The following is a 19,446-nucleotide window of genomic DNA, read 5'->3' on the forward strand; positions in this document are numbered from 1 at the left end:
TGAATAACAAGCCGAACATGTGTAGACTAGGATTTTAGACACCAGAACACAGGACATCGAGAGGTGACTCAAAATCATGAGCAGCATAAACAGGGTGAAAGCACGTCATCTTTTTCACTATTGAGGGGGTGCCAAATACAACAGGGCATAGGATCAGAGGTAGGAGATTTAAAAGTGACATCAGGGGCAGCTTCATCACTTGAAGAGTGCTGCAGATTTGGAATGAGCTGCCAGAAACAGTGGTAGAGGCAGATGCATTAGCGGCATTTAAAAGCCACCTTGATAAGTATGTGGATAGGAGAGGTTTAGAAAGTAGAACATAGAAATTTACAGCACATTACAGGCCCATCGGCCCAATGTTTTGCCAATCATGTAACCTACTCAAGAAACTACCAAGAATTTCCCGACCGCATAGCCCTCTATTTTTCTAAGTTCCATGTACCTACCTAAAAGACATGATTGTATCCGCCTCCACCACCGTCACTGGCAGTGCATTCCACACACCCTCCACTCTCTATGTGAAAAACTTACCTCTGATATCCTCTTTGTATCTACCTCCAAGCACCTTAAAGCTGTTCTCCCTCATGTTAGACATTTTAACCCTGGGAAAAAGCCGTTGGCTATCCACACGATCAATGCGTCTCATCATCTTATATAATTCTATCAGGTCACCTCTCACCCTCCATCGCTCCAAGGAGAAAAGGCCAAGTTCACTCAGCTTTAGAAGGCTACAGCCCAATCACGGACATGCGGGACTAGCTCAAAGCCGACATGGAGGATTTGGGCCAAAAGGGGCTTGCTTTTGGAAGTATCTCAATTCTGGTGCCTGAACTTGTGTATTGAAGTCTACTATGATTGGAGCTGATGATGCTTAGGTAACTGTTTCTTCCCACAAGTTCTCAGTTAATCAACATCATCAACTAGATGTGGTTAGGCTCCAGAACTTACCTCCATTGCTCTGGAATGACTTCACTTTGCCTTGAAGTGCTAGTGAGCATGAGTGAGCAACATACAATACACTCAAGGGTTAACTCTTAATTCACATCAACAAAATGGAAGCATAACAGAAGTTAAATACTTTGCTTTATGTTTAAATGCATCTCTTTCATAAACCAACTTGCAGAAATTCAGAAAAGCAAAATGTTTCCTCAAAGAAAATTTCACTGCAAGGAATCCAGTACAATATTCAACTAAAAACAAAACTGTGGCACGTTTTAAAATATGTTTACAGAACTATCCAGAGCAAAGACAATGAACTTAATTGTATCTCAATGGAATATTCATACGTATATCATAGTAGAGTCCTCTTTGGCAGAACAGGGTAAAGAAGCAAACAATAAAACGAGTCAACAGATATGCAATACAATGAATTAATTTCTACCCCAGGTCACAGTTGCTTCCTTTTAACTTAAATTAATTTCATTTCATTAAGGTTAATAGTGTCATACTGGGATGCTTAACTCAGACCTAGCTTTAACATCCTACTCTTAAGCATTTCAGATTAGATACAATGTCAATACAATGAAAACCTTATGCAATATGCTGCAGATACATGTTTTCACAGTACGACACTCTGGATCTATCTGTAGGGCATTCTGCATTTTTACCATCAGTGAGTGTGGACAGAAACAGCGCCAACTAGTGTTTATGGTAAGGATAGCTTTGTGGTGTCAACACTACTAAAACAATTCAATAGACAGATGCTAAACTCTGAATTCAATTGTCTTTTTGTAAAATTTATATATCCCTCAGGTTTCCACAGGACTTGTAAATTCTCACCCACAATGTTCCCAGCTTTAAGGTGTTTCAGTAATTACTTCTAACCATGCAAGATGGTTTGATAACAAATAGTAATTTTAAAATACAAAAAATATTTTGTCCTGGCTATTGTATAGCAATGCTGCTGAGGAAATTGAGCTTCTAAGGCTTCTGCTAATATCTAACAAGTACGCCAAGAGTAGATTCATTCTAATTTCTCCCAGCAGTAGAGTGAGTACCTGGACTCCATCTGATATCACCTCTGATTAGCACAGCTACATCAGCATATTGAAAGAGGAATTTGTGCAAATCCATGCTCTCCAGATTAAGGTAAAGTGCACTTGTAGTTCAATGCACCACATTACTGTACAACTTCAAAAAGATTAAGGTAATTAATTCAACCATTATTTTACAATACAAATGTTGTCAGCTTCTTGAATTAGAGAAGGCTGAAAATGTGTTTTTTTACATCAATCTGTAATGCTTAATAGCTTCAGCATTATCCATTCAAGAGTATACATATAATAAAATGCAAGAAACGTGGTGCTTAATGTTTGTATACTTGCATATTCACATAATGACAAGTAATTCTAGGTTGGAATTATCATTGTCTTTACAAACAGCATAAGCCTTGCTGCACACAGATGAACCAATGTTAACATACATATAGTGACCATTCTATGTGCTTTGAAAAGCAGAATCAGAGAATGATTGAGTGATTCTTAATTCAAAATTCCTGAAAATTTTATATATATATATATATAGTAATGTGGCTTTAAGAAGAACCATACATAGAATTTGGAGAAAACAGTTATCTGGAATGATAATTTAAAAATCAATAATGGTGTCCTTTAATATGTATGAACTGCTAGAATTTAAAATTATTTCAAATTCACACATATAGGCAACACAATTTAAAACATCTGTATTCAACACTGAGCAGTTTGTACAATTACTTTGTGACTAATGACTTATCTTTTTAAGATATTAGTATTTTATAAATTAATGATGTGGTGGCAGGCACAATCTGTAACTGCTATTTGGTAATTCATACAAATCTAACAGAACGTTTTGATTTCAAGTCATATCATTCTTATTCAGTCTGAGAAATCCCATGGAAAGAAAATGGTCTCAGAATACATTTTTACAGATCTCTTTACAACGACAGAGTACTGATGGCATTGACGGACCTGATTAAGAGTGTACTTTTTAAAAAATGCTGAAATATTCCATTTTTGAACATTATTTTGAGCATTATTTCTTATAATTTTCTGAAATCAATCAACAGAACAAGTGACAAGATCATTAAAACCCAGTAGAAAATTCATGTATTTAAATATTCCGGCTATAATTTTGGTCTGGTCATCCCCCAACAAAACATTAATGATCCATGTGCAAGGATTCTGCAGTAACCTTGATAGCAGCAAGTTTGTTAAGTAATGCATCCGCTTTGGCCTCTATAGCTGCAATAATGAAGATTCCCGAGAGGGGAGTTCCAGCTGGAAAAATGCAACTGCCACTGCACAGTAGAGTGGGTAGGATAGGGCTAGTAATGTGGCTGCTCTCCATAATCTCCAAATCAATTTCTAACATACACAATGAACATCTCTCCTATTGTGAATCTCAAAAAAAAGAGGTCCAAATTTCTTATTTATATACTATAATGAAATGAAATAAACAAACTTTAATCCTATCCCACAGAACCATCCTATTCTCTCAATAAAATAAACAACTAGGCACGTAACAAAATTTAAAAATCCCCGCAGCTGGTCAAAACTAAATATCTTTGATTTGCAAGTTCATGTCAGATCACTAGACCGGGGGGGGTGGGAGGGGTATGTGAAATTCTGTTCAATACTGCTCAAACACCAACAGAGGTAGACCACCTTTCTCTGAGAAATATCTGCACAAGAGTTTTCAGTAGTCACCTTGAACAAAATGCTTACAAAACAGTGGTCTTCACACAGCATAAAACTAACACGATTAATCAGTGGCAGAAAATATTGAATTGGATTCGTGATCATTTGGACCCAAGAATGCCTACATTAATACAAATACTGTACACAAGGCTATTGATGAGGCTGATCCTGTCCATCAGCAGCTGGCTGGTTTAGGTCTTGTGACGGGTGATGACCTGGAGGGGCAGCTTGCGCCATACCTGTAAGAAATAAACATTCAGCACAACTAACATGAGACAAGAAACTAACACTTCAGGAAAATGCTATGTTTACATTATAGGTCCTAAAGACTATCTTGACTATGAAATCAACAAACAAGCAATAAAAAAAACATATAATACTAAATCGATATTCTTATTTTACATTCTGCCATATTAACTTCTTCACAAATAATTAAATCTTGAAATTTTTCCAGTGCTTCCTGTTTTTAAATTCATATTTGGTCTAACTCAAGTGGTAACTCCATAATCTTGATCACCCCCAGCAGAAAAAGCAGTGTCCCTGTATTCAAGCTATTATCATTTCAAACAAATTCAAATTGGTCACAAGAAAACATTCCAAACTCAAATGAACGCAAGCCAAGTTGAGACAATTTGTCCACATAACTCCAAAAGCCTTGATAAATTTCAAATAAATCTGCATTATTCCCTGGCAAAGCAGTATCTCCTCACTCGGCTGCTGTGCCCAAGACAGGTGCCCTGACCTGATTCATGTAAATGAAGCAAAAAAAATCCCTCTTGAATTCCAAATAATGTTCCCTTTGCCTTTTTAATTTTTGTACTTTAGCACCAACTATTAATAATTCATGCATCTGAATAGCAAATTACTTTTCTCTTCCATGATACTTAGTCTCATCCTTGTGATGCTGTTTCTGAACACAACTGATCTACTAAAGTATACTTAATGTTGTTTTCAGTCTATGTATATAAGCTAATCTTATGCATTTATAGTTATTGTGTTCTTCGCATTCTCTATGCTTATTGTGTCTTTTATGCTGCATCTGATCCAGAGTAACAATCATTTCACGCTCCTTTACACCCGTGCAATAAGGAATTACAATAAACAATCTTGAATCTAAAATAATTTGGTGTTAGTAATAAGATCAAAGGAAAATCATGCATAGCTTAATAAACTCAAATAGCTACAAGAATGATTATGAAAGTGAATTGAGCTATGTCATCATGCAAAGCATTAGTCAACAATGGTCTGAATCAGCAAAACACCAACCAGGATGAAACTGAAGTTCCCCATTTGGTCCTTCTGGAGGATGAGCTTGCTGCGCTTGTTTCTTTTGTTCCAGTTGCTGTACAGCCTTTTGAATTTGATAGTAAAAAGGGAAACAAAAATCAGAAGACTGAAAACACGATTCTTTTGTACATTGAGCTAACAGGGTGTCGGATAATGTTTTAACATACCATCTCCCAGTAATTAATTTGCATCAACTGTTCTGGCTTTTCAAACTGAAATCTGTACAAACTTGGCCTGGAAATTTTTACTACCTTTAATATTTAGACAATGTGCTTTGATATGAGTTTAGTAGTGTTGCCTCTGCTCTTTCCTTTGGGTTTGGAGGAATATTTAATTCTATAATATGCAATAGTTACCAGTTTCTTGTGCTGCAGTTAAGCATAGAAAGAAAATCTCTAACTCAAAAACGTAGAGTTTGTACCTGTTGTAGTTCTAACTTCTCAGCCTGGAGCTGATCTTGTTGAAGCTGTAGCTCCTCTCGCTGCTTTAGTAGATCATCTGATTTCATCTTCAGTTCATTCTCCTGCTTCATCAGTCGCCTCTCAAACTCTTGCAGCTCATCTTCTGAATAAATCTCCTGATCATCTAGAGTCTACAGGACAAGAAGCAATAAAGGCACCAGAAAGCACAATGGTGAAAGTTTGCTTTTGGTCCTGGAGGCCTGTGACAAGTGGTGTATCTCAAGGGTCAGAAGTAGGTCCATTGTGATTTGTCATCCACATCAACAATTTGGAAGGGAATATACAAGGCATACAGAGCAAGTCTGCAGTTGACATTAAAGTAGGTGGAGCCATAGGTAATGAAGGTGATTATCAAGAATTACACCAGTATCTCAATCAGCTGAGGCCAAGAAATAGCAAATGGAGTTTACTTCAGGTGAATGCAAGGTGTTACATTTTTGGGAAGTCAAACCAGGGCAGGATTTTCACAATGAATGGTAGGGTCCTGAGGTGTGCTGTAGAACAGAAGGATGTAGGGATAAAAGTACATGATTCCCTAGAAAGTGACCTCACTGGTAGGCAGAATGGAGAAGGCAGCATGCTGGCCTTCATCAGTCAAAGCATTGTTTAAGAAGCTGGGATGTTATTTTGTACAAGATGTTGGCGAAGTAGCATTTAGAATATTGCTTTCAGCTTTGATTACACTATTTATAGGAAATGTGCCATTCAGCTTAAAAGGATAAAGAAAGGACTGATGAAGATGAGACCAGGAATAGAGGGACTGACTTATAGAGAGAAGTTGAGCAAGCTCGGACTTTATTAATTGGTGGGAAGGAGAATGAGAGTTAATCTCATAGATGTGTACAAAATCATGAAGGGCATATATAGGATGAATGCACACACTTTACCTCCCCACCCCTCCCCAAGTTGAGAAATCAAGAACTTGAAGGCATGTTTAAGGTGAGGGGGAAATATATAATGGAACTTGGGGGTCAACGTTTTCACTTAGATGGTGGTCTATACATAGAAGCAGCTATCAGAGGAAGTGGCTGAAGCTGCTTCATTCACACATTTAAAAAGGCAGGTACATTGATAGGAAAAGATTTAGAGGAATATGGGCCAACCACCACCTTAGATGGTTATGCCAAAAGGCCCGTTTTCTGTGCGGATTGACAAAGATTCTGAGTCAATTTAGCAAGCATCCTTGACCTGTCAGTATTTCAAACTGATGGGAGAGGAAGAGAGCTAAGAATTACCAATTATGCCCCAAGTTCAAAAGAGCAGCACTGTGCAAAAGTCAAAGGCACATGTAAAAAAAATTCTGCAAAGATGCTTTCAAAATTAATGAAAACTTTCTAAATATTGAAAAAAATACTGTAAAGAACAGTAAAAATACTAAATCAAATCAATCTTTGGTGTGACCACCCTTTGCCCTTAAAGCTTCAATTCTCTTAAGTACACTGCTGTGCAGTTTTGCAAGAAAATCATCTGGAAGTTTGTTCCAAGTATCTTGGAGAACTTGCCACAGTTTTTTGACAGACTTCAGTTGTCTCGCTTCAGGTAATCCAAAGATGATGTTGAGATCACGATTCTGTTGTGGAACTCCCTGTTCTTCTTTTCACTGAAGATAGTTCTTCAGAACCATGGTTGTGTGTTTGGCTCATTGTTCTGCTGAAGAAGAAGCTAGGACTGATCTGACGGTATTGAATGATGAATGAGAATCTGTTTGTACTTATCAGCATTGAGGATTCCATTCATTTTGACCAGATCACCAACCCCATTTGCAGAAATGTAGTCCCAAATCTGCACAGAACCTCCACTCTGCTTCACTGTTGGATGAAGACGCTCATCCATGTAGTTCTCTCCAGCTCTTCTACGGGCAAACTACCTTCTGTTTCAGATTTCCGATTTTGACTTGTCAGTCCAGAGCACTCGCTGCCATGTGCATAAGTGAGTCTCTTGGCTTTGTCTCCACTTTGGAGGAATAGCTTTTTGGCAGCAATTCTTCCACGAAGACCACTTCTGACAAAATTTCTCTGGACTGTAAAGGGGTGTACTTGGGTTCCAGTGGTTTCTGAGAGTTAAGAGCTGATAGTAGTGCCGGACTTCTTCCAATTTAGAAGGGACATCAGTTTGATATACATCTCTCCTCTACTGCACTCAGCTTCCATGGCCAACCACTGTATTTCTGGTCCTCAACCTTGCACGTTTCTTCATGCTTTCTCAGATGATCTTGAACAGCACATTTTAAAACTCCAGTCTGCCATGAAATTTCTGCTTGGGAAAGGCCTTGCTGATGCCAAATGAACACCTTGTGTCTTGTTGCTGTGCTCACTCTTGCCATGGCGGTAGATGATTTGAAGGTTAAACTGTCACATCTGCCACAACCTCACCTCTTAGTTTGGTTCTTCTTCACCCAGTTTGATTTCTTCTGCACCCATTTCTGTTTCAGTTCATCAGTTTAGTTCATTCAATTTAGTTCATATAATATCATTGATCATTAGCATCCTGTTAGTTTTTCTTTGATTAATCATGCACTGGCTCTATACCCAGAAAGTCATCAAGTTTTTATTTGGAAAGTTATCTATTACTTAAGATATTACTTTCTTTAATGAAATACAAACATTTCTCTAACATTTTGTTTTGAATATAAATGTTTGGAGATCTGAAATTTATTCTTTATACTGACAGTAATGCAGAGACAAAAACTAAACATCCAAAACAAAATTTAAATTTTAAAAATCCAGAGTACTTAAGACTTTTGCGCAGTACTGTAATTGCTGGTATATTAGAAATAACAAGGTAACATGGATTAATAGGTGGCAATAAATGCAAATCTTTATTCTGACTTGCTCCATCTCCAGAGTTTAAAAAGTCAGATAATTAAACCATACACCTCCACATTGTCCTTCCAATAATACCCCTTCACCAGCAAAAAGCACAAAGAGAAAATGAAAACTAATTGAAAGCTTAAATATAATTTTACAGAAAACGTGTCAACTACTGAAATACTTAATTGATTCCAGGAATGAAAAATACACTGTAATAATCTCATGCTGCATACCTCACCACGACTGAGATGTATTACATAAATTGTAGTCGTAAATACTGTATATCCCTAACAGCACTGAGTTGGAGACTTTGCACAGAAGATCCTCTGCCATTTATCTCACGGTGCCACTCACCTCCCAAGGGTCTGCTTCTGCAAATTCCTTCTTTTCAGAAGCCCTTAAAAATTCATCAGCTGAAATCAACCGATCCTTGTTTGTATCAATCTGAAAAAGAAATACAGCTGCATTTTGAGCAATGCAATTACAGATTTTTAAAGATTAACCTTATTTGCCACATGTACAGTGAAATATGCTGTTTGAGTCATTACACAGCACCCAAGTGTTTCCATGCCAACACTAGGCAATTGCATGGTATCTCAACACTTAAAAAATATATATAGAAAGAATGTGTTTAAAATAGATAAAGCCATTTTCCTATAGACAAGGACAAGCAAGCCAAACTTTAAGCTGATGAATTTTAAAAAGTTGAAGGCACATAAATAAAAATGAGGCAAACTCTCTGACAACAGGACTAATCCAGAGAGACCCCAAAAAAATACTAAGAGAACAAAACCATGCATTACAGGAGACAAAATGGAATTGTCCAAGTTATGACCTTGGAGTATTTGGAGGACCAGGAGCTTATATCCTCCACTGAGCACAGAATTAATCAGCCCAGGTTGGAATGCAGTCAAACAGTCTCAAACCACATAAGTAAGTGGTGAACAATTGGTGCTATATTTATGATGGACACATGCAGCAAAAGAACTGGTAAAAGTAATGGCAAATGCTAGACCTTACAAAAGCATGGATAAAGATATACGCAAGTGTCAGCAGGAGTCAGGTAGAGGCAGATACAAGAGCCTGAAGCAGAAACCTTGATGATCGTATGTACATTACAGTTTGGAACACAAATTAGGGTCAAACAGCTGTTGATAAAGCTAATCAGAAGAACTCATGTTCACTCTTCCTTGTGCCTATTTGAAGGCATTTTAAGTATACCATTAGCACACATGTAGTCACAGTATCAAGGAAGTGGTAGATTGACAAATTAGAATTGCCATTTTGAGGAAAGATTAAGCTGATATTCCTTACACAGAGAATAACGATCTAAACTCATGTGAGATATAGCATAGGGCTAAATAAATACCAATACAAAATAGTATTGGAAAAAGTTTGAATAATAAAGCTTTCTTCAATGCAAGCTTACATTTAAAACAATCTTATTTTAAATTACAAACACGAGGAAATCTGCAGTTGCTGGAAATTCAAACAACACACACAAAATGCTGGTGGAACACAGCAGGCCAGGCAGCATCTATACGAAGAAGCACTGTCGATGTTTCGGGCTGAGACCCTTCGTCAGGACTAACTGAAAGGAGAGATAACAAGAGATTGAAATTAAAAGAAAATAAGAGTTAGTCCTGATGAAGGGTCTCAGCCCGAAAAGTCAACAGTGCTTCTTCCCAGGTGCTGCCTGACCTGCTGTGTTCCACCAGCATTTTGTGTGTGTTGTTTTTATTTTAAATTAATCAAAAAAACTCCAAACCATTTGAACAAGATCAGACTCCATTTATCAATTTTGTAATATTGAAAATAATAAATCACATTTAATTTCACAATTAGCATCAGATATGTCCCTTACATTTCTTTAAAGTAAGCTCAAAGAGACTATACAACACTATTTGTGTACTTATCCTGTACCTCTGTCATAACATGTTCTCTCATCCTTAGTCGTTCTTCTTCCATTTCCACCATATCATCTTCTGCATTGTTAGGATCATAAATCTTCTCCAGCTGCATTTTTCAAAATAAAACAAGAGAGAAGCATTTTTAATTGTGGCCCTTAGCAGAACCAACATTTCAGCACCTTCAAGAAAAATCATAGCGTTTTTTTTGTTGTAGAGTGCTCAGGCATTGAATTTTTTTTTAATTCTCCAGTTGCCAAGTGTTTTGAATTTTATCCTTATAAGTGCAATGGAGTGCTTAAAACTAGGGAACCTGAAGAAACACAGCAAAAGATAGGAAGGCAAGTTGGAAAAGTTCACAAATGATACCAGACAGCAAATTGCTCATTTGGACTTCAGAAAGGGAGAGCACTCAATGCACACATAACTATTGAACAAGCTCAGAATTATGGATTTCTCATCTTCTGATGTTGCATTAAGTCTCCTGCTATCTGCAACTAACCTCTGGTTCTGAGTAATGGCAGCAGGCTGGCCAAGTGGCTAACAGATAGTTTCTTTTTAAAAGAAACTTCCATGGACTCCAAGTCAGGAAGAAAAAAATTAAACTAAAAATACCCTTTAAAATACAGAGAAATCCTGTATACATCTACAGAAAAGAATCTGGACAAATAATGAGGGGCAAAAAAATGGCCATATACCAAGATTATACCCTGCACCAGCTTTTAATTCAGAATACTGGGAGTGAGCAGTTGGCCAGAGGGGTGTGGTCCTGCGACTAGACTGGAAAGAAACAGCTGAGGTTTAATAATCATGTTTTTTTTAATTCATTACAGTATTCACAAATCAATTTAAAAGTTACTCATATTAATGAATTTCAGTGCATAATTGGTATTTATACATTTAGCTGAGTCAGTTTTGATTCTACCTGGACACCATGTCATCTATCACACAGATAATACTGGTGCTCTGCTGATTTTTTTCAAATTGCATAACATAGGGTTAGTCAAAACCTAGGTTTTGACTAAGGTGTGAGGATGGAGAAAAACAGATGGGATAAAGCATAGAGAAAGGGGCAAAGAAATAGATAACTCCTGCCATTGACTGCAGTTGAGCTCCGACAAGTGATCAATCTGAACAACATAAGTTTGAGAGGAGACGATTTCAATCAGGTCCACTGGTCAAGCAGAGAAAGGCAATGTCGGATCACAGCAGTGTACATGAGTACACTCTGACTAGCGACCAATCCAGACAACAGAAGTTTGAGAGGAGGGGATCTCAATCAGGTCCACTGATCAGGTCCTCAGCATTCTTATGTGGGAGGGTGAACAGCCAGAGATCGTGGTCCAAGTAGGTACCAATGACATGGGTAGAATGAGTGACGAGGTTCTGGGTAGGGAGTTCGGTGCTAAGTTAAAGGGAAAGAAGCTCCAGGGTTGTAATCTCAGGATAGCTACCTGTGCCAAATACTAGCGTGGCTAGAACTAGGAAGATTATGAATTTAACACATGGCTAAGCAGTTGGTATAGGAGAGAGAGAATAGGATTTTTAGATCATTGGGCTCTCTTCTAGGGAAGAAGGGACAGTTGCCAGCTTAACTGGAGGGGGGCTAATTTCATAGCAGGAAGGTTTCTTTAGGCTGCACAGTAGGGTTTAAACTAGAGTTGCAGGGGAACGGGAACCAGAGTGCCAGAACAGATGGTGGAGAGGTTGTGGCAGCAGGTGTTGGCAAGATCTCAGACAAAGAAAGTAACCAGAAAGTTGAGCATGGTGTGACTATTGTCTTGAGCTGCTTATATTTCAATGCAAGAGGTACGGTAGGAAAGGCAGGTTTGCTCAGGGCCTGGATCAACACCTGGAATCATGACGATGTAGCCATTAAGTGAGACTTGGTTGCGGGAGGAGCAGGACTGGCAGCTCAATATTCCAAGGTTCCGTTGTTTTAGACGTGACAAAGCTGGAGGGATTAGGGGAGGAGAGGTGCCATTACTAGTCAGGGAAAATGTCACGGCAGTGCTCCGTCAGGACAGACTGGAGAGCTCATCTAGTGATGTGTCATGGGTGGAACTGAGAAACGAGAAAGGTTTGACTACATTAATGGGGGTACACTACAGTCCACCCAACAGTCCTAGGGATTTAGAGGAACAAATTAGTGAAGAAATCACAACCTGTTGCAAGAAACACAAAGTTGTTATAGTAGTTGATTCTGACTTTCCGCATATTGACTGGGAATCCCATACAGTAAAAGGACTAAATGGGACAGAGTTTGTCAAGTGTGTTTGGGGGAAGTTTCCTTCATCAGTATATTGAAGTTCCAATGAGAGCATGTAATACTGCATCTACTATTAGGGAATGAGACAGGGCAGGTGACAGAAATTTGTGTAGGGGAACACTTTGCATCAAGTAGTCACAATGCCATTAGCTTCAAAGTAAATATGCAAGAATATAGGTCTGATCCACAGGTTGAAATTCTAAATTGGAGAATGGCCGGTTTTGATGGTATCAGAAATGAACTGGCAAGTGTGGATTGGGACACACTTTCCTGGCAAAGATGTACTTGGAAAGTGGGAGGTCTTCAAAAATGAAGTGTTGAGAGTACAAAGCTTGTATGTGTCTGTCAGAATAAAAAGGGTAAAGATAACAAGTGTAGGGAACATAGTTTTCAAGAGATACTGAAGCCTAGGTTAAGAGGGGAAAAAAGGAGATGCATAGCAGGGAAAGGCAAGTAGGAACAAATGAGTTGTATATGAAGTACAAGAAATGCAAAACACTTGAAAAGAAAAACAGGAGAGCTAAAAGGCATGAGGTTGCCCTAACAGACAAGGAGAAGATAAGAGCAAAAGGATTGCAAGGGACAAAACTGGTTCTCTGGAAGACCAGAACAGTAATCCATGTGTGGAGCCAAAAACTGTTGAGGCAAATCCAAAATGTATGCTTTGCATCTGTATTTACTTGAGGACGCATACGCAGTCTACAGAAGTGAGGCAAAGCAGCAACAACTTCATTGACCTTGTACAGATTACAAAGAAAGTGGTATCTGCTACCCTGGCAAATCAGGGTGGCTAATCCCCAGGGCCTGACAAGGTGTACCCCTGGACCCTACAGGAGGCAAGTGCAGAAATTGCTGGGGCCCTAGCAGTGGTATATAAAACATCCTTAGCAACAGGAGAGGTACCAGAAGATCGGAGAATAGCCAGTGTTGTTCCGCTGTTTAAATACAGATCTGAACCGAAACCAGGAAAATTATTTGTGAGAAAATTATTGGCAGGTAATCTAAAGGGCCAGATATACAAGTATTTGGATAGATATGAACTGATTAAAGACAGTAGACATTGCTTCTTGCATGGTAGGTCATATCTAACCAATCTAATAGAGTTTTTCGAAGATGTTACTAGGAAAGTGGATGATGGCAAGGCGATGGATGTTGTCTACATGGACTTTAGTAAGGCATTTGACAAGGTCCCACATGGGAGTCTGGTCAAGAAGGTTTAGTCGCTTGGCATTGAGGATGAGACAGTAGATTGAATTAGACATTAGCTTTGTGGGAAAAACCAGAGAGGACGGCCTCTCTAACTGGAGGCCTGTGACTAGTGGCGTGCCGCAGGGATCGTTGCTTGATCCTTTGTGGTTTATCATCTGTATCAACAACCTGGATGATGATGTGGTTAACTAGATCAGCAAATTTGTGGATGACAGCAGATTGGGGGTGTAGTGGACAGTGAAGAAGTCTTTCACAGCTTGCAGAGGGATCAGCATCAGCTGGAAAAATGGGCTTAAAAATGTCATAGCAACACAGAAATCTATAGCATATCATAGGCCCCTCAGCCCAGAATGTCAAGCCGACCATGTAACCTACTCTCGAAGCTGCTTAGAATTTCCCTAACACATAAACCTCTATATTTCTAAGCTCGATGTACCTATGTAAGAGTCTCTTTAAAGTCTCTGTTGTATCCGCCTCTACTACCTTCGCTGGCAGTGCATTCCACTCACCCACCACTCTCTGTGTGAGGAGGGGACACCCAGAATTGACTAGACCCCTTGATAAGCAGACAAGTGCGAGGTTTTGCACTCTGTAGGATCAGTCAGGGCGAGCCTTACACATGAACAATAAGGCACTGAGGAGAGTGGTAGAACAAAGGGAACCGGGAATACAGGTCCATAATTTGTTGAAAGTGGCATCACAGACCTGATTAGGTCATATATATATATATATATATATGACCTAATCAGGTCTGTGATGCCACTTTGTGTATATATATACACAAGGCAAATTTATATGTATAGCACTGTTCAAACACAAGGCTGTTCAAAGTGATGCACATAAAACAAGAATCAAAACTCAAACAATATAAAGTGAATAAAAATCACAAAAATAAAATAGAAAAAGTTACAGTGTAGGAGATTCTAATAAAAAGCTACAGCAAAAAGAAAAGTTTTAAGCCTCAATTTAAAAGAGCTTAAAGTCGGGGCAGACTTCAGGTAATCTGGAAGGTTATTCTAGATATGTGGGGCATAGCAACTAAAAGCTGCTTCACCTTGTTTAGTTTTCACCCTGAGGATGGTAACTATACCCTCCCCAGAAGAAAGCTTTTGGCACAATGACCTTCATAAATCAATGTATTGAGTACAGAAGATCGGATGTTATGTCGAAGTTTGATAATACGTTCATGAGCCTAATGTATGCAGTTCTGGTCAATTACCTACAGGTAAAATGTAAATAAGATTAAAAGAGTACAGAGAAAATCTACAAGGATGATGCCGGGTCTGTAGGACTTGAGTTATAAGGACAGAGTGACTAGATTAGGACTGTATTCTTAGAGTGTAGTAGTTTGAGAGGAGATTTGATAGAAGTATACATAGGGTATATGCAAATAGGCTTTTTCCCACTGCAGTTGTGTGGGACTACAACCAGAGGTCAAGAGTGAAAGGTGAAAAGTTTAAGGGGAACATCAGGGGACGCTTCTTCACTCAGTGGGTCGTGAGATTGTGGAATGAGCTGCCAGCACAAGTGGTGCATAGGAGCTCAATTTCAACATTTAAGAGAAGTTTGTATAGCTATTTGGATAGTACGGATATGGAGTGCCACAGTCCCAGAGCAGGTTGATGGGAATAGACAACTTAAATGGTTTTGGCATTGACTAGATGGGCCAAAGGCCCTGTTTCTATGCTGTACTTCCCTATGACTCCAATGACTTGAGAACCCTTCATCATGTTAAAATTAAAGCAACGCGGGCTTTATTCATATTAGAAAGAGATGAGAAAAATAAGAGTTCATATAAGAAACACAAAGTCACTGAGTGAACCAATAATGAAAAGCAGAGTTTTCTCAGCAGAGAAGAATGCATTTCTTGCAACACGTGCAATTCAATTTTCTGGATTTTCACTCTGCTCTGGACCACCTGAATGCATCTTCAACCACAGCATTCAACACAATTATCCCATTCAAACTCATCATCAAGCTTCAGGATCTGCATACTTGACTTCCTTATCCACAGACCGCAATCAGTGAGAATTGGTAACTTGAAGACATGGTAAAACTATACTTCATCAGGAGTCTGAGGAGATACGGCATGGCACCAAAAGCTCGACAGATATACACTGGGAGCATTCCAGATGTTTACATCATATCCTGCACATTGGAGTCTCCATCAACAACTGTCTGTATTGTACTATGTGTTGCGTGTTTATTCCGGGTTAGTCATTTGTAGAAGCATAATCACACATTCACGCTTTGTCCTAATTAGTTTAATTGAGAGGGAATGAGCTGGGGTGATTTTTTTTTTGCCTAATCGCTAATTACTTTTATTCTACCCATTTCATTATTTTGCTAATTTTGATTCTAATATCATTCTAAGATCATTGCTGCTGGTTTCGTAATGGAGGATCGAACATACTTTTTTCCCTGAATTGGAACTGTTGCTTGGAATGTGTCCTACAGTGTCGATTCCCTTGCTTAGTCTCTCACTGGTCTTGGTATGCTTTCATGTAACTGCTAAATTTTGTCAACAAAAAAGTAGCTGCACCAAAGGATTGCCTCGGGCGCTTTGGCGAAACAGGAGTAGTTGGCAGTAGGGTCATTAGCAAACTTTAGTTGATTCATGCTGGTGTGTTCGTGGTTTGAACAGTTTTGAATGGTCAGTGCTACCCATGCATTGTGGTCCATTGCTCAATTGTATAGTGCTTGCCTGAGAGTTCGTCACTTTATTTTATTGAAGTGTTAAATAGTGTCCTGGTTGCTGACTTTTGAAGTGAACACTGTCAGTTTGGTCTGGTTTAAGTGCTGTGGATGTGCGGACAGTTTGTTACCTAGATTTATTGAACAGAATATTGCTGGTGCATTTTGCAAATATGTTGTGGGCGAGCAGAGTTAATTGTGAGTTGCTCAATAAGGAGGAAGGAACACGAGTGAATAGATGTCTCCCCTTCCATCACATGAGGTTTCTCAAATTCCAAGGCACGTTTTGACAGATGACCCACAAGATGATGTGAAATTGAATGACAGCATGTCAAATGTCAGTGCTCGGAACTCTGCTACAGGAAGAACATTTTTGGACTCTAATACCTCCTCTGCACACAGTAAAACAGAGGCTGATTTAGCAGCATTAATCGCACATCAATGATTACAGAAGGACAAACATGCACTGCAAGAGCAAGAGGAGCAGCTATGGGGAAAGGAAGGAATGGCTATGTACAAGGAAAGAGCATCTACAGAAAATGAAGGAGCAACTTAAGTTGCAGGAAGAAAATGAGGCACCTATGGCTAAAGTTCATGTGCTAAAGGGTTGCAAGTGCTAAAAATGCTCCAGCAGGACACTCCTGTGGTGTGAGTTCCTATACTGAAAAGGCACAGAGGAAAACAAAAAAAAACACTTAATGTCCATATTGATTAATTTGTTCCTCAATTGTTTGGGATAAATGAACAAGACATCCCCGCCCCCAAGGGGTAGTTCAGGGTGTTTACTCTCAGCTTACGCTTATGAGGCTCTCTGAACCAATGCTATATCCAACAGCTCAAAGGGCTCATGGGATCATTCACTCACAGCATAGAAACACTCGTTTCAGACAAGACGGGTCAAAATGGTATCATTGATATTATGCAGAAGCAAAATGAAATAACAAATTTATTGGCTGTTATGAAGGTACCACAGCTCTGAGGGGCCGAAGGAGCGGGAGCAGCCCCCTCCTTCCGGAGAATCGCAAGATCGCTAATTAATTCGGGACTCTGAAGTGAGAGACAATGCAACGGTTTTGACCATTTGTTCTTAGAGGCTCCTGTGTCACGTGCAAGTCCCTGCTACGTGACAACTACCATGAACCTGAACACCCTCGGGCCATGTGGGGGTGGGGATTGCATCCCCCTACTTTGACGGACAGCTACAACTCTGCAAGTAAAGATGAAAGCGGACTGCAGGAGGCAGTACCCTAGCGATGCACCAGAGGAACTTGCTCGCTCAACGCTCCCGGGAGAGCTGAAAGCCACTCAACGCCACGTGCGCTCCTAACCCTTTTGCCTGGGGAGCGGGTGGCTGATACTACCGAGAAGGACTTCGAACTAACTACGGGGAAACCAACGCTCCCCTGATTTTTAACAGAGTGGTCATAAAGACACGGGCAAGTCTTCTTTTCGTTCTCACCGATCCCTCTAAGACACGTGAAACCCAGCAATTCCTCGAAAGACTTCTGAATGACTCTTTAGATTTCCAATGGACAAAAATATTATCCCCTAGACAACAGCCGAGATTAATGATGATTATGACTATACCCGGGCTTTAGATTGCGTATTGGTGATGTGCATTATCTGAATGTTTGCATTAACCTTACTTTTGTGCCCCTTTATAAATAAAAACGTTTGAAAATAGTGACATCAGACTTCAACAGACCTCTCTATCTTTGCTGGTAAGTTATCTAGTTATGGGATTCGTAACATGGCATAATAACAATGCATTTCATCTTTGCCTACAAGTGAGATTCAAACCTTCTATGGTGATCCATTGCAGTATCACACACTCATGAAGGCCTTTGAAAATATTGTTGAAGGACTGACTGAATTTCCTTGAACATTACACTAGAGGTCACCCTAGAGAACTTGTCAGCAGTTGCGACATAACACTAAAAAAGGCTTTACAACAGGAACATTTTGGTAATGAATAGAAAATCGCATCCACCTACATGCAAAAGGCTCTTTCTTGGGTATCTATCAAATCTGAAGACATGAAAGCTCAAGAGTTCAGTATTTTTTCTTAGAGGCGGTTGCAATGCGATGAAAGAAGTGGTGTATGCTTGTGAGCTGGACATGCTTGCAAATATGCCAAATGTTGTAAAAATTACCCTATATGCTAAGGGATAAATGGAGAACAGTGGTCTGTAAACTGCAAGAAAGGCACAACTGTAAGACCACTTTTGCTGACATGGTTTTTATTGAAAGGCAAGTAAATATTGCTATAGACTCAGTATCTGATGCTCCATCACCAGCAATTAGCAAAGGTGTGAACAAAATTAAGTTACAGCTTCGTTCTAAGGCTGAAGGAAGCAGCTTTGCCACTACTGTTTTTCACTGAGAAGTAAAGCTAAAATTGAACATGGAACTAACAGAAGGAAAATGGTTTCGTCAAGCGCATGTTCTGCGAAGGTGAACACTGGATTCGTGCCCTCAGCTGGAGAAAAACCCCCATAGTGAGAAACTTGCCTTCCTAAAGGAAAATGGTGTCTGCTGTGGCTGTTGTGCACAGGGGACATCAGCAAGGATTGTAGGAAGCATCTTTCATGCAAGGTATGCAGTGGCAAGCGTCACTCAAATGAAAGGTGCAGAATCAAAGCAAGCCCTGAAAGAATCAGACACAGCAGAGTAACGTCCTGGATTCCAATGATCAGAACTGTAAACTTCCCATAATTCCAGTACAAATCAAGTCTGAGAAAGGTAACAAGACAGTGGTTACTTATGCTTTCCAGGATCAAGGAAGTACAACAATGTTCTGCATAGTGGGCCTCATGAACAAGCTCAACCTCACAGGAAAAAAGAGCACACATTCTCATGTGCATGATGGGTCAAGAGAAAGGTTGTGAGCTATATTGTTTCAGGATTGGAAGAGGCGGACTTAGATGTTGAAAACTATTGTGAACTACCCAACATCTATACACAGGGAAGTATGCCTGACTACAGACTGAATATTCCATGACAGGAGAGAACTCCAGGAATGGTCTCACCCCAGATATATCCATTTGCCACAGATTGATTTGGAAATTGAGCTGCTGATAGGGGCAAATGTGTGTAAAGCATTGGAGCCATTGCAAGTGATTTGCAGTGTCA

The 19,446-nt window shown here is 39.4% G+C and overlaps 1 protein-coding gene across 2 annotated transcripts in view; it reads right to left on the reverse strand.

Annotated features, from left to right (window-relative positions):
* Positions 1-1,065: 1,065 nt before the first annotated feature.
* LOC132397247 (nucleobindin-2-like) overlaps positions 1,066-19,446 on the reverse strand; it is a 56,847-nt gene continuing 38,466 nt past the window's right edge. For both annotated transcript variants that reach the window (XM_059975728.1, XM_059975727.1), the window contains exons 9-13: positions 10,159-10,251; positions 8,590-8,679; positions 5,386-5,556; positions 4,944-5,028; positions 1,066-3,916 (exon numbers count right to left, since the gene is read on the reverse strand). In XM_059975728.1, the coding sequence (XP_059831711.1) occupies positions 3,828-3,916; positions 4,944-5,028; positions 5,386-5,556; positions 8,590-8,679; positions 10,159-10,251 (528 nt within the window). In that variant the 3' untranslated portion in view covers positions 1,066-3,827. The remainder of the gene's footprint in view (positions 3,917-4,943; positions 5,029-5,385; positions 5,557-8,589; positions 8,680-10,158; positions 10,252-19,446) is intronic.

The sequence above is a fragment of the Hypanus sabinus genome, chromosome 7 (genome assembly GCF_030144855.1).
Source record: "Hypanus sabinus isolate sHypSab1 chromosome 7, sHypSab1.hap1, whole genome shotgun sequence".
NCBI classification, from domain to species: domain Eukaryota; kingdom Metazoa; phylum Chordata; class Chondrichthyes; order Myliobatiformes; family Dasyatidae; genus Hypanus; species Hypanus sabinus.